Source organism: Pseudopipra pipra, chromosome 16 (assembly GCF_036250125.1).
Source record: "Pseudopipra pipra isolate bDixPip1 chromosome 16, bDixPip1.hap1, whole genome shotgun sequence".
NCBI classification, from domain to species: domain Eukaryota; kingdom Metazoa; phylum Chordata; class Aves; order Passeriformes; family Pipridae; genus Pseudopipra; species Pseudopipra pipra.
In genome coordinates, this window is record NC_087564.1 from 7,315,226 (window position 1) to 7,340,381 (window position 25,156).

The 25,156-nt window shown below is 39.1% G+C and overlaps 1 protein-coding gene across 3 annotated transcripts in view; it reads left to right on the forward strand.

Moving 5' to 3' along the window:
• Positions 1-25,156, forward strand: part of CPPED1 (calcineurin like phosphoesterase domain containing 1) — a 42,104-nt gene that overhangs the window by 3,434 nt on the left and 13,514 nt on the right. For 2 of the 3 annotated variants that reach the window (XM_064672842.1, XM_064672840.1), the window contains 3 exons: positions 7,746-7,964; positions 15,367-15,546; positions 23,029-23,451. In XM_064672842.1, the coding sequence (XP_064528912.1) occupies positions 7,746-7,964; positions 15,367-15,546; positions 23,029-23,451 (822 nt within the window). The remainder of the gene's footprint in view (positions 1-7,745; positions 7,965-15,366; positions 15,547-23,028; positions 23,452-25,156) is intronic. The other variant, XM_064672841.1, reaches the window with a different exon arrangement.

Below are 25,156 nucleotides of genomic sequence, written 5' to 3' on the forward strand. Positions count from 1 at the left end.
TTATACCTGTAACCTGCTCTTTGTTATGGGACGTGAATCAGGAGCTAGAGGTTAGTGACCTAAATTATCCATGTAATCAATGAGGCACAGCAGTAAACAGTGCACAAATACCCTACTTTATTGACAAGAGACCTTTCTATGCTCTGGCTTTACTTTTGAAATAAATTATCTGTCTTTTCCACTCGTGCAAAATTATGCTTCAGATGTCAACTACTTCTATTAGTATTTTAGTGAAGAAACAGGACCATATGTTTGGGTAAATGCTGTCTTCACCACTTCTCTCCAAAAGTCATGGGGTTATTTTGTTTTGGTTTGTTAAGTATTTTTTTTGCATGCTGTGCAGAGAATTCCTGTGAAAGTAGGTAAACACTTTTTTCAAGTAACTAATGAAGTGATAGTACTGTCAGTTTAACTGGTTTAGAAGTGTCTGTTTGAACCTGTCTCTTCCTAGTTTTATTTGATGCTTCCAAAACCTTTATCTGGAGCAGGCAAATAACCCGTGTTGCCTACTCACGTTCTCAGTTATGTGTGTGATTCTATGTTCCTCTGTCATGCCTCCCTCACTAACCTTTTGCAAACTCTTCAAATTTATTCAGTTGCTTCTCAAATTTTTTTCATTTTACTGTGTTCTCTGTTCCTTTCCAATTCTTGCTTTTTTGCCATTGCTGAATGTTGAGCTGACTTTGCTTTGTAGCACTTGCTAGAACTATGGTAGTTTATATGAAGTTGGTGATGTTTTTCCCTTGTGCACTATCCTGTACATTTTTTGCATTGAAGTTGGTCAGCTCTTTTGAACTGTCACTGTATAAGAAATCTCTCCCCAGTTCTTCACAACCAGGCATGATTCTCAGGCCACCAAAATGGCTTTGTTTTACCAAATCTCACTTCCTCACTATTCAGTTGCTGTTACAGATTGTTCTGAAGTTGTTAAGCAGTGTAGGTCCCAGTACACATCCAGGTGGGGTCTGTGTATCTTGTCCACTTCTTTTTTTCTTACCAGTTTTCTGTGCATGCAAGGACTTGCTCTTATATTTCAAGACCCAGCTTCCTTAGGAGTCTTTGGTGAGTAATTCTTAGATGCCTGTTGGAGACGGGATCAAGTGGATCTCCCTTGTCCATGTAAAAGCTGTTGATTACTCTTTCTGAAGAATCAGTGAGCCCAGTAGTTACTGTCTTTGTTAGAGTTTCCATTCACTTGCCTGTACAGATGCCAGTTTTGCAGTCAGTCATTACCAGATTGCTCAGGAAACCCCCTTAAATGCAGGTGTGACAGTGGCCAGCTTCCTGTTCTTTGGTGCAGAGGAGCTGGTTTTCACTTTTGAGGAGTTCTATGAATGCCACCTCATCTGAGTGGTTTCTTAGTGTTCATGTCTTTTTGTTGAATCACCTACTGGTATTTTGATTTGAGACAGATCTGATGCGCTTTCTGTTAGGAAGAATTCTCACATCAGATCTTCACAGGTTCCTTCCCAATAAACGTGCATACAAAAACATAACTTATTTTTCTGCCCAGTCTTTGTCTTTAGGTGCATCTTGCGTGTCTGGAACATCTCTTAACCTTGGTGAGTGTCTGGCAGGCTACCTGCTCCTAATTCCTCTACAAAAGGCTTTATTAGTTTTCAGATTTATGCTGAAATGTTCTTCATTTTTTTTTAGCTTGACTTCTCAGACTTTTGTATCTAACCTCCCAGTGTATAAAATCTTTCTATTTTCTTTATTTGGATGCTTAAGCTTTTCAAAGGATGCTGTCCTGCTCTAACTACCCTCCTTAAGGCTGTTATTTAACTTGTTTAGACTGTCTGGATTCTTTTTGATTTTCTGAAGTTCTTAGTGAAAGCTGTGCATATGGTCTGAGCCTCTGGGATAGTGTCTTTGAATAGTTTCCATGCTGCCTTCAAGGATTTTTGCACTTTTTAAAAGCATCATAATTACATATAATTCGCCCTCCTTTGAAATTAAATACAACTGCAGTTGATTTCTTATTTTTTCTTGCTTTCACATGAGTGTTGGATCTTGGCACATTACGATTACTGTTCTAGAGCTCTTCAACAGTAATATTTTTGAGCACTGATCAGAAGTGCTTCCCAGCTTGCATATTCCATTCCCAATACTGTCTCCAACTCTCATATGAATTAGGCAAATTTTTACGTGGGTTTTGAGCAACTTTCTGTGACTTCACCTTGTCATTATGCAAGCCACCCCCCTTCACACCTACAGTTCTGGGCTGTAAAGTTTTTGTAATGAGTTTACATGTTAAATTTGGGGGTGGGCATAAGGCATGACTAGAATTTAGCATTCTGTAGCCCTCAGTACAAATAAACTGTGCCTGAGAGGGCATTTCTTACCTTGATAGTTATCTAAGAAGTTTGAAAGTATGTCTTTTGGAAACAGTAGCACTGGCTAATTTATGTGAGAAACTGTGTTCTGTCATTAAGTGTTTCTACTAGCAGAATTTCTGTAGTACATAATTTCTAAAATAATTACTCTTTAAAAGGTTTTATTTTCTCTCTGAAAATGTGTTTTGATACCTGTTTTGAAGGGGTTTTTTTCCCTGATGCGAAAAATTGCACCTTTCTCAACAGGTTGCCTTAGTCATTCCTCAGAACCTTCAATAGTCATATTTTGGTAGACCCTCAGGTGCACATGGAAAATAGAATGGAAAATGCTCATTTCATTAGATGGAAATCTTTTGAATTTGGACATACAGACAATAATGATAGGGTTTTTAGGCCATACCTATTGATAATATTTTAATAAATAACAAGAAATTATTAATAATTCAGTGCAAGTCCTTTATTGGTTTTCAAGCTATTTCAGGACTGAAAGTAATAAAAACAACTTTTTGCTTCTTGTATTGTCTATGTTGTATACATACTGACCTCACTTAAAAGATTCCATTTCCCTTCCTGCATTTAGGTTCTTTGGAAAACCAAGGTTGTGCTTCTTGCTTAATTTTACTTAGAAAAAGTCTCATAATTACACTCAGAGACAGCACAAGGCAGGACCCATGTATCTATTTCTGCTGTTCTCTGATCTTTCAGAAAAGTGAAATCGTTTCTCCTGACAAACCCAACATGACAATGAGGGCACTTTTCTATTTATTATTGCCCATGGCTTACTGAGCAGGCACTGGACATGTATCCATGTTTATTCTCCTCTGACACCATGGCATCTAGAGAGAGACTATGGACAGGAGTAACTTTTCATAACTAATTTGTTTCCACTAAATGCTGCAGAGGGTAGAGGAAGAAGAAAATGAATATACTGTTGAAACCAACGAATGCACTTTTTAAAAAAATCTCCCCAGGGAAATGCTGGAAATCCCACCTGTACTGTGTGGCTGTCAGAGGCCAGTGGTTCCTGTGAGCGCTCTATAGATGCATGTTTGTGATCCTTGGAGATGGGGAAAGAAGAGAGAGGAGAACTAGGAAAAGCAAAAGGGGAAGAAATAAAGGCCCAGCAATGTTAGGTATTGTCCTCTAGAAATCGTGAGGCTCAGCTGAAATCCCACCTAAGTCCTTGAAGTGTCTTTTTGCCTGTGATCACAATCCATGGCTGAGGATTTCTCCTGTGAATTGCTGCTGACTACTTCGGTCCTTCACAGAATTAATCCTTAGATAAAATTAGCAGCTGGCACTGTTTTTCAGGCAATGCTACTAAAAATACATTGCATCGATCCTCTGTCTGTACTTTGGAATGCACGGGAGCAGAAAGGGAGTAGGAAGCTACTGAAACTGAGGCAGAACATGTCCTGAAGTTGGACATTCTGTGGCAATCAGCTGGACAGCAATTAAGGAGGCCTGGGAACAAAACAAATCTGAAATAGGAGGTTTCAGTGGCTTAGTGTGGAAAAGCAGCACCAGAGACATGGTTTGTCCTTCAGAAATGGAAAGGGTGTGTGCATCAGTTATTGGAGAAGTCTGCTGACTCTTTGCTGCATTTGTGTTTTCTTGGTTTTATGGTAAATTCTGAAGTTGCAAACAGCTTCTGTGTTCAAGGGGATGAGCAGCCAATTTGCAGGGATTCTCAGCTCCACTCAATTTTGTGATCTGAGAAGGCAGAAGAAATTATTGATTGAATCCTAATCTTCTATTGCTTTACCTAGCATGCACCTTGTGTAATACAACTGCCTAGCCCAGCTAAAAGCTTGAAAACTGAAACTCCTAGTGAGAAGGTTCTTTAATGTTATTGTTATTCCCAGAGAAGCCATTGCTTGCTACATTTGAAGGGATGATAGTGATTGTAGATGCTGTTTAACTGAAACCTTAAGGAGTAGCATCTAGGATGTGGATCGTGACTGGATGATTACTGCAAAAACAGCTGTTCCCCTTCCCACCACTTGCATCCAATGCTGTTTGTTAGTTCCCTCTGCCAGACTTTGGCATTCCCCTGGCATAGAGGCAGGATGATTTTTTTGAGCACTCTTGAGATTCAGTGCAAAGACCAAAAAATGGCTCAGACAGATTTTTGTGGTGCCTGACAGTGGGCAGATGAGTTTCCTTTGCATGGCCTACAGTACCTGTTCTGCTTGTGGGGGCCAACAAACAGCTGGTGAGGGAGAAAAGTAGGGTACAGAAGTTTTGCTAAGAATTATCGGGAGAGGGTTCATTGATCAATCATTTCATTGTCAGGCAGAAGACATCTGGATCCATCTGTGGTTGTGGAAGATGCTTTTACCATCTTCCTCTTTGCTGCCCTCTCACCATATTGCCTGTTGAAAGAGCTCTCGTGCAGGCCTATTCCTGGACTTCTAAGCAAAATTACTAAAATTGCACTAGTTGCAACACTTGAAACTTCAGCTGGATGGGTGTTATGCCTTGCACAGATAAGGAAAAACTTGCATAAACTCCTCTGGAGACAGACCAGTGAGGGCAGTGAAGAGTTATTTCCTGGGTGAGCTGAATTCAGAACAGGATTAGGGGTTGATGCAGCAGGTGGAAGTTTGCACTGGTAGTGTTATACCAGTGATATTCTGCTTTTATTTATAGTACTTTATAGTAATTAAAGCACATTCCTGGTTAAAAAAAAAAAAAAAACAAGTAGTAAGTTTAAACAGAGTGTCCTTATTTTGTTCCCATATACTTTTGTTTTGTGGGGAATAAAATCACTAAGTACCACTTGATAACTAATAAGCTAATGGAATTTGGTGCAAGTACTAGGGTTATTTCTTTTTAAATAGTGTTTCTAGTTGGACTGATCAAATAACAAATCAAAGGTAGAAAATATTCAACCTTACTCTTATTTTTGTAGCTACTTGATAAGTTATTGAATGCCACAGAAACAGCTATTGACTGAATTATTTGACTAAGACCAGTTAATTAAACTAACATTTTAAGTAAATGTTATTTATGGTAGCCCTGATTCCTGGATCTCTTCTGTTGTCCCTGCTTCACTTTTTTCATTTTATATTTTTCTTTCCTACAGGAGAATATAGCATATACCTTTGCATCATTTTCAGTTGCTTTCTTTTTTCACCTCCTATCTCTTTCCTTTTCTCCCCACTCTTCACCACCTCCACCCCTGCATCTTCTGTTTCTCTTTTCTTCTGCCACTTCTTGATTCTGTCTGTGTACTGAACTTCTTTTTTCAAATTCATCTTATCAGTCTCTCTCTCTGCCTCACATGACCATCGCTCACCCACTCAAACCAGAGCATCTGTGCACAGGCTTGGAAACATTCAGGTACTTGAAACCTAGACAGTTCCTGTATTGGCATGAACATAAGTCAGGAAAATAAAATATCCATGAAGCTTATATTAGAATAACCCCTGCTCTGGCTTTTCAACCTGTTTTGCATCAGCTGTGCATGTGCACTGTCTGCTTGCCAGACTGCTGTGTGCTCAAGCATTATGTATGAAGCTCCTTGTTACCTGGGCCCTGGGCCAGTCCTGCTGCCTGTGCCTCCCATCCTGGGCTGCTGCAGGTGCTCCAGCTGCCTTTGCACAGACACTATTCCCTTCCAGAAAGGGAAACACAACCTGGCCATAATTGAGACTTAAAACAAAGACTAGCTCTCTTTTCTGAGTAGTTTCTGTAAAAATAAATAAATGTTTCTATATTTTACTTAGGCTACTACAGTAAAAATTCCTGGCTTGAGATTAATCAATACAAAACAAGTAGATTTTGCTCAGTGTTGATTATCAATACTGTCCAGAAAAGAGACAGGTGTTAAAAATCCTGCCATGTTGTTCCAAGACTTGGTATTTTTCCCCATTTAATGAGTTTGAGAATTGTGCCACTCCTCCGAACCAAGTTCCTCTTTCAGACGTTCCCTTTTTTCAGTTCCATTTTGTAAAGGTCATTAAGGATTTCTTATGCAAGCTTCCTTAACTGATTTTTATTCTGTGGTTTTCCACTTATAAAAACTGTGAGTTGATTTCTCTGCACAAACAGTGCCTTTGATGCAGCATGTAAGCTGCTTTTTATGGCAGTCATATCTTTTCATGCAAGTCATAAAATAAAAAACTAAATTGCTTTGTGTCACTCAACTGGTTCCATAAAGCTTCTGTTGCAAACTCATGGATAGATGGATCATTTCAGTTCTTCTAATAAGTTATGTAATTTTAATTCAGAATTAAAAGCTAATGAGTGGCTAAAAGTTTCTACCTATAAAATACGTGATTATTATTTCAAATAAGTCAATGCTGGTATATAAATAATTTTGTTTAGATATTAAACATTACTTTAACTGAAGTGTGGAAGCTTTCATTTGGCAAAATGATCTGATGCCATAGCAACAGATGGCAATTACAAGCAGCTTCTGGGAGTTGCCCACATTCCTTATCCCTCACCCAGCCTATCCATATCCTCGGTGCCAGGAAGGAATTCTGACCTCTGTTTTCCAACCTTCCTTGAAAGAACCATCCCCCCCTTCTTGCAAAGTAAGAAGCTCCAGTTCTTGTGGAAGGAAACCAAAAGCACATTCATGGTGGACATGCTGCTTGCTTCTGTTACTGGAAGACCAGTTTTGCCTCAAACTGAATTTCAGATCAGATTTACGTAATATGGAAGTATATTTATGGATTAGATTTTAATTTTAAATAATTTGCTGTATCATTTTCTTTTTAGATTCAGCTGTAGATTAATGTAGTCAGTGAGTTTTTAACAGTTTAAATGCTGTTTAAAAAAACTCCAATAACAGTAAATGTATTAAGCCAAATACAGCTCTCAAAACTGAAACATTCAGGTTGCAAATGAATGCATATAAACAGCTGGAGAAACCAGTGTGCTAGTGTTTGTGCTTCAGTTCCAGCTTTTCCCTAAAGCCATGAGAACAAAAAGCATTTAAAGCCTTAATAATTTAAGGAAAAGTCTACTGGAACCATAAAATGTGAAACTTTTGTATGTTTTAATTAGTTAATTAAAGAAGCAATAATTGGAGTCTTAAAAGAATCAAATGAAATCTAACATTACACACTTGTGTTATGTTGTAGTCTTGTAGTTTCCATTTGCTGTTTGCTGAATTCTCCACATACTTTTCCTCTAATCAGTCTGTAATTACTGTGTGGTATAATTAGATTAATATACTTTCATTTATTCCAACTACCCATTAGAGGAAAATTTTGTACTTCTGCCTTTATATTTGCCCCGTTTGAGTGACTACAGAATTCTGTACTTCTGCTGAAGCAATGTCAACCTACTTAGGTGAAGAACAATCCATTTAATGATACATGGAAACTTTCATTCTCTTTTAAGTGTCTCTACTGCTTAAATTTTCTTTTTTTTCCCCTCCTTTTTTCATTTTAGATGACGAGTGCCAGTGGAAGGGGCCCTTCTACTTCATCCAAGGAGCAGATCCTCAGTTCGGACTGATGAAAGCTTGGACATGTGGAGACACTGATAATGGAGATGATGAATGGGGAGAAGAAATCAAATTAGCAGAGCAAGCAGTGCAGGCCATTAACAAGCTAAACCCTAAACCCAAGTTCTTTGTGTTGTGTGGAGACCTTGTCCATGGAATGCCAGGTAAGGCAATTAAGTGCAGAATGGGGGTTGGAACTCCCTTTATATTTCAGATTGGCAATAAGGCTAATTTACTTTCCTTGACTTCAGAATAGTCTTTTGTAGGAGTTGGTGTGCTTCCTGTTGTGGTGTTTTGGAAAAGAAGTGTGATTTGTGGATGATTCTTGAGATATAATTTCAATTTCTTCATCTGACTTCCCGTGTCATTCATTTTAGGGCTGTACTTTCATTAGTTAATTGCTTTCTTTTCAGTAGGAAATTTTCTTTGAAATAAAAGTCCTAAGAACACACATTCAAATTACTTCTCCCTAAACAAATTGCTGTGAGAAGACAAATAGGGGCAGTAGCCACTGGGAAAAAAACAATGCCAGGAAAATAATAAAAAACGGATATGGCTTTTTGAGTACCTAAAGTGAGTACAGCTCAGAGAATTCTCTGGCTTTCTAATGCTTAATAAATTCAAATGCTTCAATATTTAAATTTTTTAAATGCTGAAAGTCAAGGAATTCAAGTTTTAGCAATTCTCTCCTGTTGCTGTGTGAGTTTGAGCTCGGTGTGTTTCTGCATACACTCAGGAAGAGCAACAGACCATCTAGAAAGGTGAGTTACAAAGTTTGACAGCTACAACTTTAAAACAGATTGGTGGTATTATCTATGTGAAGAAGAGAAGTACTTTTCTTGGAAGTGAAATAAAAAGTGATATTACCTGCTGCCAGCTGGTGTGAAAAGCAGATCTAAGCACAGTGTCTTACATTTCTTAGCCTTGCTAAGAAGCAGAGCTGCCCACAGCCTTGGCTGTGTGTCTGGGAGCACAGCAATCCCCCAAGGGACCTTGCAAATAGTCCTGTGTGCTTTATGTAACACTCTGCCTTGCACTCCACTTGCACCTGAAGTGCTGCTCCCCAGCCCTTGCTGCAACGTTTTGGGCGTGTTGGAGACCTTTCCCTAATTCCTTCAGTGTCCTGCAGTGTTAATTTTAAAGCTTAGCTGTCAAATTGATTGACATTATTTATAGGCTACAGACTTACTTTTGATCAGAACACAATTTTTCTGAAAGAGTGGGAAAGTGTAAAAACCAACAGATTTAAGCTTGATTGAATCTACTGTGTAACAGTTCAGTAGCTTGATGATAAAGTGTGCCATTATGGAGTTTTGTTGGTTTATGTGCTTCCATTAATTTTGGAAGCTCAGGTTTAACCCAGAATCATAAAATAATCTCTTCTTAAAGATCATCTGTCCTTCCTGTAGCAGAGTTTTAAGAAATATTTTGATTAGAACTTTTAATTCGTGTAAGTGTTCCAAAGATTTTGTCTTCAGTATCCCTTATAAGAGGAAGGAAATTCAGTACAAATAATGGGTGTTCTACACCCTATCTTTTCAGCAAACAGAGAATCTAAGAATTTTTTTTAGCAGATAGAGATTTTCAGGTAAATTGAGCATATACATGTTTGCAGAACTGAAGACCAGTTGAATTTGCTTCTTTTCAGGGAGAAATTTAGATATTTTCACTGTTCTAGCTAAGGATGTTTAGACCTATGTAATGCATGTCTGTAGTAGAATGGTACTGTAATTAGTTCATACTTCTTGACTGAGGAGTCTCTCCCAAGAATAATTGCTCTATCAATTCCCTTATGTTCAATAAAATGCAGGATAAAAAATTCATTTTTTCAGTAGGCAAAAATCAGAAAGTACATGAGACAAGACACTGATTTAAGTTGAACAGTTGTGAATTTGTACATGCATCTTCATGTCTCAAATGGCCTTTTAAATCACTTGTGTGTATCACCTGTATTAAAACTGAACACATCAGCATTACTGGAGGTGTGTCAGTTCCTATTGCAGCGTGGTTATTGAGAAAGTGAAGTTCAGCTCTGGTTTATGATCTGTTGGCCAATGTCTGACAAGTTCTTTGGATTATACTGCTTTATCATCAATGCCTGTCAATAAAAAAGGAGGGACAAAACAGATCTTCCTTGCTTCTCTTAAGATATTATATCATGGAGTAATAAGTGTAAAGTTTTTGGTGACTGTTTTAAAGCATGCACTGTAGTCATTTAGCCAGAACAATGTGGAAGCCTTTTGCACAGGAACTCCAAGAAATCTCAGAATTCCAGCAGCTAGAAGTGATGAACAGAATCCTGATCAGCTGGGAAGCAATCAGGCACAGCACTTGGAATCCATTACAGATGTCATTAGAGCAACGGAGTAATCATATCGTGGTATTTAACTGCTGATTAAAAGTAGTTTGTAGTCTGAATATTATTTTCAGAAGTTTTTCTTGATTACATAATCAAGAATAGGATATCTATTCCTGGTAACACTAATATTGTGGTACATAATCAAGAATTTTAAGCAATACCTTACAGTGCAACTGTGTCACTGAATATAATTTCTGTAGCCTCGATGCTTACACCAAGATACACCGTGACAATGAAGGGCTTGCTTCTGAAGACATTTGTGTGCATTAAATATAATATAACTTACTGTGGCAAAAATGCTAATCTGCAAAATGCAAAATATTGTTGATTGGATAATGTGTTTGTTTCACTGCATTTTTCTTAACCCCTGGAAGTTAATTTCTGAAAGTGTTTTATATCAAGTTGGAACTTTCTGTTTTGTTGTATGACAACTTCCCATATTGTTCCATTAACCAACACCCTTTGAGCCCAGCAGTCCAGCCAGTCCCTCACCCATCTTGTTCTCCACTCATCCAGACTGCATCATCCTGACTCCACAGCCAGGGTGGTTACAGGGAGGTGCCTCACAGTGACACCAGCCAGCACTCCCAGTACTCTGGGATCCATCCTGGCAGGTCCCATGGGCTTCCTTGGGTTGAAACTTTTCAGGAGATACTTGTTCTGTCACCGGTACTTCCTCTGCTCCTTTAGCTCTGGGAGCATTTCAGTGAAGGCAGGCAGAGGAAGGTCTGAGTGCCAGTCACTTGTCACTGCCTCCCTCAGCAGGGGGCCTGTATTGGCTTTATTATTTTATTGCTAAAGTAGTGGTAGAAGCTTTTGCTGCTGATCACACCTTTCACAGGTTTCAGCCCTCAGTGAGCTTTTCCTGACCAGCTCTGCATGACCAGGTACTTTTACAATATTATTCTTCCTTTCAGGTCTGTCTTTGTTTCCAACTCCCTTTGACAGCCTTTTTTCATTGGTACTCAGGCATGAATTCCTTGTTTAGCCACATCATTCTCCTTACAGTCTACATTTTTTCCCCACTTCCCTCAGTATCCAGAAGGACCATTCTTGTGTTAAGAGGAGTTTATCTTTAAAGACATGTCAATGCTCTCAAACTCTTGTCTTTCAGAGCAGTCTCCTCCAGGACCCTGTACCAGTTCCCCTAATAAGCCAGTCTGCTGTCCTGAGGCCCCAGGTCAGCTCTCTGTCTTCGGTGGCTGCTACAGCCAAGGCTGCCAGGGATTAACACATCCCCCAGCACTGATTGTGAGTGGCAGGACCAGGAGAGTGGGGCCTGGATGGCCCCTCTGTGTCAAGGGGTTTTCCCAGACTTCCTCCTGGACTGCTGTCAGCAGGTATCAGGGGGATTAGTCTCCCAGAAGAGCCAGGTCTGTAGCAAAAATCCCACTCTTGGTGGCTGAGATCTCCTCTGATCCACTGACTCAAGTTTAACAAGGCTGGTGTCTGTTCCATAGAGTAGTGCCCTCCAAACTCTGAGGGCAAACTCCCCTGCCTTCTTTCTTGCCTTTCCTTCCTGCTCTAGTTTAACATGAAGCATTGTACTTCCTTCTTCATCCCATACTTCAGGTGTAGCTTGCTGTCCAGGAAACAGTGTCTGCATTTCACCACCTTTTGTTACAACAGCAGAGAATTCAGCTGTTTGCAGCCAAGGTCACCCTGCTGAAGCCACCCAGAAACTCTGACTGTGAAGCTGGGAATCTGGCAGCTGTTTTTATGTGGCCAAATTCCTTTGGAGGAAATGGTTTAAGTACGTTTTATTAATGATGCTACTGCTGTCAGTAACTTGATAATTCTAGCCAGCAAAGTTATTTATGCAATGTATTTAGACCAGGTGTTTAATTATTTTTCATTAGTTGCTCTGCCTGCATGGGTAAAAGACAGCAAGTCTGCTGCAAACTGACTTAGCTCTGACTGTAATAAAATGTAGCTGTTTAGAGGCTAAATAAATGAAATGAGATTTGTCTAATATTATGTGTATAATCAAAAAAAAAACCTGATAGAACTTGATTAAGCTTGATCTGTTAGCAATGTGATAATGGATCAGTGAGCCAGTAATGTTTATGCCTGCAGTTTTAGATTCATTTCTGTGTATATGTTAATTACAAAAAGTCAGAATCACTAGAATTGAGTACTTGAAATACACTGCTAGTACTTGTACTGATTCCTTTAGTTAAGTGAAGGCATAATCTCTAATATACACATTTCCTGCCCAGGTCGTGCAGTGCTCTGTAATCTGACATCCACCCTTTCTGTCAATTAAGTCCAAGTAGTGATATTTTTCTTTATTTTTTTCCCCTACCTTTGTTTTATATTATTAAATTGTTTAATTAACAGATTTCAAATAGTTATTTATAGCACAGTTCTGAAACATTTAATTTTGGTGAAGGAACCTTTAGATCTGCTGTGATGAGTGGAAACATCACCTGACAGGTCAGAGCCATAAGTATTGTGCTCTACTTCAGAATGCCTTTATTTTGCTGAGAGGAGGGCAGGAGGAGGATGCCCATATCACTTACATCTGCCATTTATGAGGTCATTTTTTTGAAGGATCCTCCTTCTTTTTTATATCCATTTCCAAAGAACAAGTCAATCTAGACAGCTGTGTAAGTGAGGCAGGAGACTAAGCCATTGTATTTGAAATACATTGAATTCCAGTACAAGAATTCTGTTGTCTGCTCTTCTGCCATACCTTGTCAATTAATTATGTTGATACTACTTCTTTTTAATTAATCTGCCTATACTTTCATTTCTCTCATTAGTCTCAGAAGCAATTTTCCATCTTGCTTTTTAGTTTGTGCACCTCAGTATAAGCAGTTGTGCCTATTCATGCTTTCTTATTTATTCCTAAGATCTGGTGGGGTTTTTTTTTTAATAGATTTTTATTCATTCTATAGCTGATAAAATATTTAAGTGGTCTTACTCATTTCAGAGACTTTCAGTCTGTTTTTTAAAACTTACCTTTCTTAGCTCTCTCCAATTAGTTGTGCTGCATTCCCTCCTCTAGGGTCAGGGCTGTGGGGAGCGAGGGAGGGAGAGGGAGAAGGTGCAAGGAGCTGGTTTTGTGTTTGCTGGAGTTAGAACTACTCTGTGCCATCTTAGACCCCAGCAGTGGCCCTCAAATTGGTACACTTAGCTGTGCTCTTCCACAGAACAAATGTAACAGTGTTTCAAATTATTTGTTTACAGAGACTATTGCTGGGTAGATGCAGCTTCTCAACTAAATTTTGTCCAACTTTTTGGATAATTGGATATTTTTTGTTTAACTCACCAATGTCAGCCAAAGCCTGGATTGTTCATCATGGTAGGGTAACAACATGGAGTAGGTCAGAATATTGGTACCTTAAAGTATGATAAATCATTCATGCTTTTATTAATGTATCTTTTGTAAATTGAACAAATTGAAACATCTGATTGTTTCAATCAGCTTTACAGAGCTGCAGTCATATTTAATAATGTTTTCTTACTGCTCCTTGGTGTGCTTGCTGTCTGTGTCTCTTGCTCTCTCTATTGGGCCATACTTGGATTGTAAGATCTTCCAGGATTGTGTCTGTTCCATATTTTCACGTTTTTACTGTGCCATCTGATAATGTTTCAGGCTGTGAGCCCTGGCGTGTGTTGTTGCTGTGAACAGTTTAAACATGAGGTGACAGGACAGGCCCTGACAACAGACAAGCTGAAAACAGAGGTCCCCGAACTATAAGCAGCTCATTGATTGTCTGTTGTTGGCCATTAATGCAAGGCTGGAAAAAGACTATTTTAAGCATAACAAGGGGAAAAAAGGCAGCCAGGTGGGGCAAGGCACCTGCTGCAGCTGGGGAAAGCAGTGCCCTTGAGCTGCATGTGGTGGGGAAAAGGCACAGACTTACCCTACACAGGCTGGCATCCTGGAAAAAGCACATTCATGAATTTGGGAGAGAATTGTCACAGAATCTCTGTGAGATTACAGGAGGTGCGAGTGCACTGCCTGCCTCAGTGTCCCTTGCTATTCCTCTCACCTTTTCCCTGCTTTTTCTCTTCTTCAAGCATGGTGGGCCCCTGCCTTCCAGCTGGGGTGTGTGGCTGTCCTGCTGTGGCTTCCAGGGTGCCCAGCTGGGACCTTCTCACATGCCAGCCAGCTCCCCATGGCTGCATTCCATGCTCTGTGTGTGTCTGTGCATCTCTGGGACTTGTTTTCCCCCACGAATTCACACGTTTCACTAACGCTCTTAACTCCTCCATAAAGCCTCAGTAAGTCATATCAGCTCAATTCAGCTAATTACAATTTTGGGCAACAGTATGTGCTTTATGTGAAAAGCAAAACTGCTGGCTGCATGTCTCCTCAAAATTATATACCCTATTCTTTCTTCCATGCAGTGTTTCTTCGTACAATAAAACAGGCAATGATGTGCAGCGAGGTTTTTAAAAGCGGGTGCCAAATACCAGGATTCTGAGTTCATATTTAGACAGCAATTAAGGGACAGGTTTTCAAATCAGCATGTCTCCATTTGACTCCTGCTTGACAATTTGATGATCAGAATACCAGATGAGATGGGCACACTGGTTTTTATACCATCAGTACCTCCTTATGAGCTCTGACACGTTCACAGTAGAGAGTGAAGTTATTTATGTGCAGAACAGACAAGCTGCAGAGCTGAGGAACATCAGAGCTGATGGTTCTGGTGACCAGACAGCGGTATGGCTTCATTTCTGTTTATAATCACTAAAACATTTGAAGGCATCCTCTCTCCTGGGATAATTGCTAACTGGATTATCTTGAGCCTCTTTCCCGTGCCCAAATTTGATGTGCAACTGTCATGGTCCAAAATCTTTGTCTCTTGTTTCTGGTAGATACTGAGTGCATTAATATAACTTCCTCCAAAGTGTAGTTTTGGTAGATACACTACAGCCTTACTTCTGCAATAAAACTCTTTAACTTGCTCAATTTTCTAAATCAGGGACAAAGCACACACTGTAGCAAATGTTCCTGGTCAAAGCAGTATCATTTAAAATCTATTGTGAATATTCTAAATTCTCTTGGGCTGGTCAAAAGGTCAGTGAATACTGTTGGTAGTTGGTACCTCACAGGAAGTCCCACTTGTCTTTTGGTTTGGGATTTACTAAGGCACACTTTAAGGAACGTTGAGGGACTTGTCGAGTTTCCCAACTTTAATTTATTTGATAAAGTCCACAGTCATTTCCATGTGTATGTTCTTCCTTCTTAGGAAATCTTTCCCAGAGATTTAATGTGCAAACTTGCACATTTGCAGTTGCTGTGCAGCTGATTCAGCCCGGTGCCCTTTGCAGGAGTCAGACTGCTCTGCTCGTGTTTGAGACGTCAGAGACGAACCCGCTTGGTCACATCTCAGTGACTGAGTTGTTGGGAGGTTGGAGATTTGCTGCTGGTGGGTTTTGCACACAAGATGAGCTCTGAATGTAATGCTGAAATCTGCATGCAAATGCTAAAGCTGCCATTTATACATTTGTGAACTGAATAAATTACAGAGAAATGTCAGGTCCAATTCAAGTTCTTAATGTTATATACAGTGAATTAGTAAGACATTCTACAAAGGCAAAAAAGTGCCTGATAATGCTTAATATCTTTCTCAAAAGGTGATTTTACCACAGTAAATCTGGTTGTGAACTGCTTTTATTATTTCTTTTAAACTACCATTAAATAACCCATTTTGCTAAAACAAAGGAACATTAAGTTAAAAAAAAAAGCTTGCCAGATAAAATCAAGCTGCTCTGCTAGTCTTTAAGGGAGACATGTATATAAGGAGGTATTTTATAAAGATTTAATTTTAGCTAAAAGTACAACAGTTCTTTAAAAAAAATCCCTTTCTCTTCTAGAAAGCAAGAGCATGAATGCTGATGTTTGATTTGTCTGTATAACAGGCATGAGTGGGTTAAAAAATGGTGTCTCAAGTATGGTTCCAGCTTTAAAAATAACTGTAAGCATGTCACCTTTACTGTATTTGCTTTCTTTGCCATTTGAACTGGCTGCTTGCTTTACTAACAAAAGCAAGTTTGTGTAGTTTTTTGAACTCCCATCAGTGTGGCACAGCTGGGGAGGAGGCAGCTGTATTCCACTGTCACTTGCAGTTTCAGCAAAATTCTCAGCTAAATCCCAATTCCTGAATCTTTGTCAGTGGAGATTTGTAATAGAGCATGAAGGAGAAAGGGCACAGATTGACTTTTGAAGTGCAAGGTAGAAGTAGAGGCTTTGAAATGTTTATACTGAATCAGGCTGTAGGTAGAAGTTTTATTTGTTTGAATGCAAGATAAAATTTTTATTAATATGTCACTGCCTGATCAATAGGGCAGTGTTTCGGTCTGACCTAATTTCCTGACAGTAAGGTAGCTTAATCTAAATAAACTCACTGCATCCATTTCTTTTGCTATTGTAACCTAACTTTGATATGCTTGGTAGGATGGAGTCCAAACCAAAATGATTCTCGGGTGTTTTCTTCTTCAGACTCTTATGCCAATATTAATTAATAATGTGTAAGAATTTGGATAAGTAGCATATTATTTGTTAAATGTCTAATAATAACTGTTTCAAGGAATGTCACACTGGTTGCATAAATAAACATTTTATAGTAATTATCTGATTCTAGTAAAACCTAATGGAGCATTCAAAGCCTCCAAACAGCTCACTGTGAAATTAAATTTGCTCTCATCAGCCCAAGAGTAGGGAAGCATGAGAGATCCTCCATGCATGTTCAACAATCTCATACCATTGGGCTGTCACATCCAAATATCTAATCTTCAGCAAGTATGTATTTATTTGTATTTTAGACCACAGTGCCTAGTCTAGTCCACAGTTGAAATAAGAAATCCTGCTGACAGTAACTCTCTAGATATTAAAATCTTTCAGATATAATTCATTACACTGTTTTCCCAAACACTACATTTTATGATACAGCTAATAAAATCAATACTGAAAATCTAGTACAAGCAGTAGATCTTTGTATTAAGTTCGTTGTTATTAAGTTTATTGTTGTGCTCCTGTAGCACTGGGATATTTTTTCCTGTTTGTGATGATTTCATCAGAAGCACAGACCCAAAGGCAGTGATGGCCTGTGCTTGCTGTGACAGCTCTGCATTGCTGGAAGATGAATGAGGATAAGAGCAGAGTTGAGCTTAAGGAAGGATAATACTTATTTTCACAGCAGAACATGGAGCAGTAAATGCCATGAATTAGGTTGTTAAGTGGGCACCTGTGTGGCTGGGACTGAGAAAAATGTCAGCATTTGCAGTCATTATATTTAATGTCCTGCACTGGAACAAGGAGCAGTTGATCCCCTAATAGGCTCCCTTGTTCACTTTGGGGTTTTGTCATTGCTTTAATGTAATAATTGTTAATTATTAGCTTAAACTAGAGTTAAATTTTCTTCTTCTTTCAGTGTCCAAAGTTATATAATAAATGTAATTTGTGTTTTCATGCAGGGAAATTTTTTAGTGTGATCACTTTTTGTGTCTCTGAACAGATTATTACTTGTTTTGAATGTACTGAAAAAATCAGTTGCTTACAGCTGTAGACAAATGAGTATTCCAGCCTCTGCTTTTCAGTGGAACTAATGAGATGAGGCCCTTTATAAGTTAGACTGAGTAGTTGGTTTGTTCAGTAGTGAATATAGCCATATTTACATTATTTTTTAACTGCATAATTTTTTGTTCATCCTAAAATTGTCTTCAGGCTATTTGAAGATTAGAAATATATGTCTAAAGAAGAGAGAGGAGACATTTTAGCTATTACAGCACAGACTAAACCAAAAAACCTATTTCAGAACATGACCATAATGGGTTTATTAAAATTGATCAACTTATTCTTGCATGTAATAATTTGGAATGACGCAGTGGATTGCAGGAATTCATTAAAGCAGACACCAGAGGGGAGGCTTTTAAGTTTAAAACAAGAAACAGTGAAGAGAACAGAGTAAGGAGTAAGACTGAACTGGGTGGCCAGAGAGGTCTGTTCTGTCTGTGCTTGTGCCTGTCATATATCACAATTTTATAGCATCCTAGAAAAAATGAAGTGAATTGAAGACCACATTGTTCTAACTGTGCATGGACCATCAGGGAATCACTGCTTTTATGGGATGATAAAAAGTAAACAAATGAGAAGAGGGTAAGTCAGGAGGAGCACTGTTGAGATGGGGAAGGGCTGGAGGGAAGGCAGCACAGCGAGGAACAACAGCCAAGCTTTGGGGTGGGAGAGCTCTGAAGGGATGCTGGGCTGCATTTGCAAAGATCAGAGGAAACTGTGTATTATTATTTGAGATGTGACAAGATTAGAGCTTAGTTAAATATATATTTTTGTCAGTGCATAAAAATCAGGTGCAATAAAGATGCAATTGCAGAAGGAGCCTGGAAGATACAGCGTGGTGATGATGATACCATGGGGTTTGGACTCCAAGTGACAGGCACAGCAGTGGGGCTGTCACTGGGTAGGGGTCAGCTGAGGGGGGTGATGTAGGATCCTAATTGTACAGGTATCCTAACAGCTACAGGTATCCAAACCAGCAGCAGAGGTGAAAGGCAGTGCTGTTCTGACAGGAGGAGGCTTTCCCACAGAGATGGGGTTAGCAGTTAAATTCCCTCCAGTGAAGGTACTTACAGAAAGAGCTGTGAATATAACCTTGGACTCCCCTCCTCCCTGGAAATTTAGGGAATAGTGCCAGGGAAGGTCTTCCAAATGGCATGCAAAAGGAGTAGGGCAACTGCAGACAGTGATGAAAACACACCAAAAAAAGGACAAATACCCGAAGAAGAGGGAAGTGCTCAGAACAATTAGACTTTTTGATTAAAGCAAAGAGACCCAGAAAGGCCCAGAAGGCCCAGAAAAATACCCAAATCCCTCTGTGAGTTGTTTATTATAGTCATTTGATTGCTTTGAACAAGAATTACTTGTCTTTGATGATGTCAGAGTAATTCTCCTGATATCATCATAAATTACAGAAAGAACGGGCCCAGTGTTTTTATAAATTCTGGTTTCTTTGGTGGTGTTTTGACACTTTCTATTTTGCTTTTATCAGATTTAGGTACTATTTCTATCTGATATTTTGTATAGTATTTTCGTCTGCAATTTAGCTCTTTCTTCCTTGTTCTTTGATAATCAGCCTCTTGGGTTAAACATTTTCATATCAGAGGTTTTGGGGAGTGTTGCTCACATAAAAGTTAATTTTCTTTTTTTCTTTTTCAAATAGAAAATGTGTACTTTTCATTAAAAATTATGTGTTCCCTTCAAGTTTGGGACACTTCTAAGATACATTAAAATTCTGAGTAATTTAGAAATCCAGGAAGTGATTGTGCTATATTTTTACATGTTGTTAAGTTGGCTGAAGATGCCTTGGGTTGTTTCATCCTAAAGGCTTCTCCTGCCTTGGGGGGAGGGCTTAGACTTCTCCTCACATCAACACGGAAGTTGGGGTACCAACTCATCATACCATTATAACTTCTCCCTTTCCCTCATCTGATCCATATCAGTAGAAAAACTGGTGCTACTGTGAACTTATTGGTAATTTTTCATCTGGAATACTTCTGGAGGAAAAGTTACAATGTTAGTGGAGGTCACTGTAAGGGAAGAGTTGCCTCAAACAAACTTGCAGTCAGCATGCCATGCAGAGATACAGTTTGGGGGTTAACAGTGCTTTTAAATTGTTTTTAAGAGCTAGAGCCTTATAAAAACCAAACCCACTTTCTTATAGAGCTGCAGTATACTGTGGAATACTGCAGTAAACTGTAACTAAGAATTAGTAGCTAAAGGATTATTTCTTTGGCAGAATGATCGGTGAATTCTCCTTCTGCTGACTGAAGCCAAATTCAGTAAAGTACTTGCTTGAAATCTGCTCTTTCAGCATGTGAAGGTTGGTTGTCTTGACTCCTTTAAGCAATGCAGAAGGAACACTGGAAGTGTTTAGGCAGACAGTGATACACAACAGAGAGATGTTCTGCAGCAGACACTGACATTGCACCTTTCTGCTCCTGTTCACATCCCTCAGCTTTCAGACCTGATAGACTGGGAAACTGTGGAAAATTGTGCACAGCTGCAGTAGCAACAGTTCTCACTTTCATGTTTTTATAAAAGCCCAACTGCCCTTTATGGGCTATTAATTTGCGAATTCATTTATCTCAGGGCAAGGCTTTATTTACACAGCCTGACATAAAGACAGAAAATTGTAGCCTGGGATTTAAAAATGTCACTGCACATGATGCCAGGATAAACAGCACAGAAATTTATTTCAGTTGCATCTACCCTGTCACTTCCCAAACTGTTTTTCTACATTGCCTCTCAGCACTGTATTATTTCCCTATTCACCTATAACAAACCTCCATCTAAGCTAAAATAATGCATGTCATCAAATAGAAATGTTCTTCATAATAATTGGAATAATTAACTGTTACAGCCAACTCTGTGCCTGGTAGAGATTAAAGGGATATTTTTTATGCTGTGGCAGTGACCACTGTAGTTTTCTGATGGCTTCCTCCTTTTACCACTTTGATTACCTTCTCTATCTTTTACAAATTCAGAGGGAGGTACCCTCAGGAGGGCTCTTGTGGCACAAATAGTCTGCTGTGCAGCAGTGCAGCCCAGGGTTAGTGGCAGTCCAGCCCTTCCTCTCCACCACTAAACCAAGGGGTGCTGAGGCATCACTCCACCTTTTCCCACCTTTCTCTCCCTGGGTTTCTCTTCTTTTGAAGTTGTTTTGACCTTCCACCAAGAAGAGGTCAAGCCAAGATACAGTTGTTCCAAAACAATCTTTACTTAGTATGATTTCCTGGGCTCTTGGGCAGGGACCTTGTTTTCCGTTTCAAGCAATCTGTTTTCTGCAATAAAACACTGAATATGTTTCTCTGTTGCTATAGAAATAATATTGCATTAAATGAGAGAATCAGTGCCCTGCTGTCGAGAAATCTAATCTAAGTGTTAGTCTCTAGAGCTTGAATTTCACCGCTGGGAAGAGGTATACATAATTCTGCAAATTATTTCTGTAACTTATGCATAAATGTCTTTATACTCTGCAACTGTTAGCTAAATTTCCCAAAGTGATAGCAGGGAGTTTAACATGGTGTAATGTGTTTACACAGATCTACAGAGCCTCCCCCCTCGCGTTTCCCCGCCCTCCTTCCCCAAACATTTCCACATTTAGAACTCGAAATTTCCAACTCTTTGCATAGGAAAGTGGCAGGAAAAGCAGCACTCTCAGCCAGGTTCCCTACCCCAGGGACAGCAGCGTGCCAGGTCTGCTGGAATTTCTGCTGGTTATTTTGTAAAGTGCAGCTTCTCCAGGTAACATGAGGTGTCATTTGCCCTGGTTTTTCTGGGATTAATTTAGGATTAACCTAAACTGACCACAGTCCTGCTACATTAATATATCCCAAAAAGTTATCTACTTTCCTAGACCATTTTTCTAGGAAGTCCACTACTTTCTAGACTCCCCAGGTATCATATGCCTGTATTTCTCAAGTTACTCAAAGACTTCCCTACAATAACTTTCTACCCCATGCAGCAGTTAAACACAAGAGAGTTGTGGATTTTGACTTTATGGACCTCATATCCAATCTCACATCTGTCTTTACATGTAGCCATAATTTAGCTTTAATATTTTTTTTCCCAGTGTTTTTCTAAAGCTGTAGAATTCTAGTAACAGCAATCAGATGATACTTTAACCTGTATCTGTAGGATATGTGGAAGAATCAAAATATTTGTTGGTAATAGTTACTAAGGCTCAGTGTTTGTCAACATAAGTATTTTGAAGAAATGGTGAAAAAAGCTTTTATCTCACAGTACAGGAACCCCTTTATACATTTCTGTGTATAATATATATGTGTAGTCACAAAAATAGAACAGAATTTAAAAGTACCTGATGATTGATTTGCAGAGGCCTGTGTGCAAGTGTGTGTTAGAAACCTGAGTTCAGAGTTCTTGTAAAAATCCTGTTACAGCTTCTTGGTTAAAAAATGCAGTTATTATTTGTGAAATGGGCCTGTGCTAGATAAATGTTATGTATTGCAGGACAAAATATAATTTATATGTGTTTGTTTAATTCACAAATAATAAATGTATCAATGGCATCTAATTAAAGATTAGTCTTTAGAAAACCTAACAAAACGTCTGTCGTCATTAGAATAAAATAGCTGGTTTTTTTTCAAAAAATCCTTTTTAAATTTTTTTCAGTGATTGTAAATTAATCTGGCAATAAGATAAATCTTCCTAGACAGGGACAAATTTCTGACAACCAGAAGAGTAACTGTATGGTTTGCATATTAATCTAAAGGCAGAGATGCAGGAAAAACTAGCAAAGTACACAATTGCCTTTCTTTGAAATTAATGGCATGCTTATTATTAAAAGAGACTCATCATATGAATAAGTCACCACAGGACACTAATTATATTTTTGCTGTTAAAGTAGTTTTTGTAAGGAGAAAAAAAAAGGAAAAAAATAACAAACCCAACAACCTTTTATTCCTTTGCACAGCCATAAATATAAACCAAAAGTTGACCTGGTTTTTACCCCTGTGCTGTTACACTATCCAAAATTGCTGTACTTTTTCACCACATCATCAGTACAGAGATGAAAAAAATCATCCTGCTGAAGCTCTTGGTGTAAAACCGTGACTGTGGCATCACCCTCTGCTGTGCTGGGTGTTGGTTCCTGTCCAGGGCCTGCCTTCAGGCAAGCTCCTGGAAATGGCTGAGGACTTGATCAGGGGGGAAAGGGCTGAGTGGATACACAACATTAAAGTGAAAATACGTTCATGATCACATCTGATAGAGAATATTTTCTTACTGTGCATAATTCCATAAACAAAAGCCAGCAGTGAGGGTGGGAAAAGATAACAGGAATACTCAAATGTTTTGTGGTTGTTTTTTTCTTTAGGAACCCTCTGGAGAAAAAACCAAGTGCAAGATTTAAAGAATGTTCTGAAGAACACTGACCAGGACATACCACTGGTGTTTGTCAGTGGGAATCACGATGTTGGGAATTCTCCAACAAGAGAAACAATAGATGATTACTGCAAGAACTGGGGAGACGACTACTTCAGCTTTTGGGTTGGAGGTGTTTTCTTTCTTGTGCTGAATTCTCAGTTATTCTTTGATCCTTCCCAATGCCCTGAGTTGAAGCAAGCCCAGGATGTGTGGCTGGATGAGCAGCTGGCTGTTGCTGAAAAGCAGAAATGCAAGCACATAATTGTATTTCAGCACATCCCTCTGTTTCTGAGTACACCCGATGAAGACCACGGTTATTTCAACCTGGAGAAATCAGTTCGTGAAGAGATAATGGAAAAGTTTCATAAAGCAGGTATTTTCTCAAACTTTCCTATTCTTTAATTTTTGTTTCAAATTGTTAATGGCTCAGCCGCCAGACAAAATGCATTTAACTTAAATGGTCCTGCTTTCAAGGAATGTTAGATACTGCTTGTGAGCCTCATTGTTCCCCACAGATCAAAATTATTAACTGAATCTGGTCACCTGAAAAAAGAGCCAAACAAAATTTAAAACTTTGAGTGATAAGTAAAAAGCTAAGCATGAAAAATTCTTTAACAAGGGTTCCATTTTGCAGTTATAAGGCAACCTGAGTTTTTCCTACCTGCAGAGTGGAAGATCAGGTATTACTGTAGGAGAAAAATACAGAATTTATGTTTTACATAAAACATGGAAACAGAATTCAGAATTACCTTGGAGGTTGCTTTCTCCCACACTGAGCCAATTTTAAACCAAGAGTGTAATGCACTCCAGATATATTCAGTGTTAAAACAAGTCTTGCTCTGCTAAAATCAATCCTTTGCATATCCATTGCTAATAGGGGCCATCTCTGGGATGAAGGGCAGGTGGAACATGTGCTAAACAAGTACATTGTGCCAAATCCCTGAGCTTTGTCTGGTGCCACTTGAACGCCATGGAGACAGACACAGTACCCAGCTACTCCTCCACGCTCTTCCCATTGTTTTCACTTAATTGCCTTCATGTTCCTGGAGTGTGCTAGTCCCTCAAAATTTCCTGCCATCACTGCATCAGTGTCATTTTCTCTGTATCTATAAGAGAGCACATTATTTGGATTACTGAACAATGCACATTTTTTATGATATTGTTCCTAATTTACCATATAATTGTTAAGCCTGGACTCATCCAAACTCAGCCTGATTTCCAAGCTCTGAATCTCCTGCTGTTTCCAATCAGCAGGGCCAAAATTCACAGCTATCTGAGGGCTCTCCAGGGCACTGATATATTTGCAGATTCAAGATTTACAAGTGGTTTTTTCCCCATGAGGAGACATGCTGAGAATACCTCATAATATCTTTTTTAATTTTTGTGCCAGTGTTAATACAGTGGAAGTATTGCTGTTGGAAGGTCGGGCAGTTCTGTGACTGCCTGTATGCTGTGAACTGAATCACATCCTAGTTCAGGGGGTGTATCCCAGGAAATCAGCATTAATGTGGAAACCAAGGCAGTTCTGTTCTACAGCTTTCTGTCATCCAGATGTTTTTCTAACATTTGGCAACACTCAGTACTGGGAATATAATCGATGAAGAGGTAAAAGAAGTTGTGCAAAACTGTCATTGTAACGTTGTTGTTACATTATCATGTTTCCCAGAAGGATCTTTCAGACTGATTCTCCAAACCTGTGTACAGAGGCTTAACCAAAAGTTGGTTAGGCCTCAAATGATGGGGGAAAGCCAAAAGGAGAAGCCAGCAATACAACTCTATGGAAGAAATTCCCAAACTCCTTTCTGTGCCACCTTTCTGTTCCTCCTATCATTTCCCACTGTGTCCCTCATTCCCCTCTCTAATCCAGCTCGTTGTTTGGTTCCCTAATGAATGTGTTTAAACACTTTTGCTTGCTCTTTTGTCCAGTGAGTCAATAGGTGATATTCACAGTCCAATAATCAAACAGTTTGCTAATGAAATGAATACAGAGAACAGGCAGCTCAGTGGGACTCAGACTGCTGAGAAAAATGAGCTGAATCAAAAGTTGGCTCAGAGTTTCCTTAGTAACAGGTGGGCTT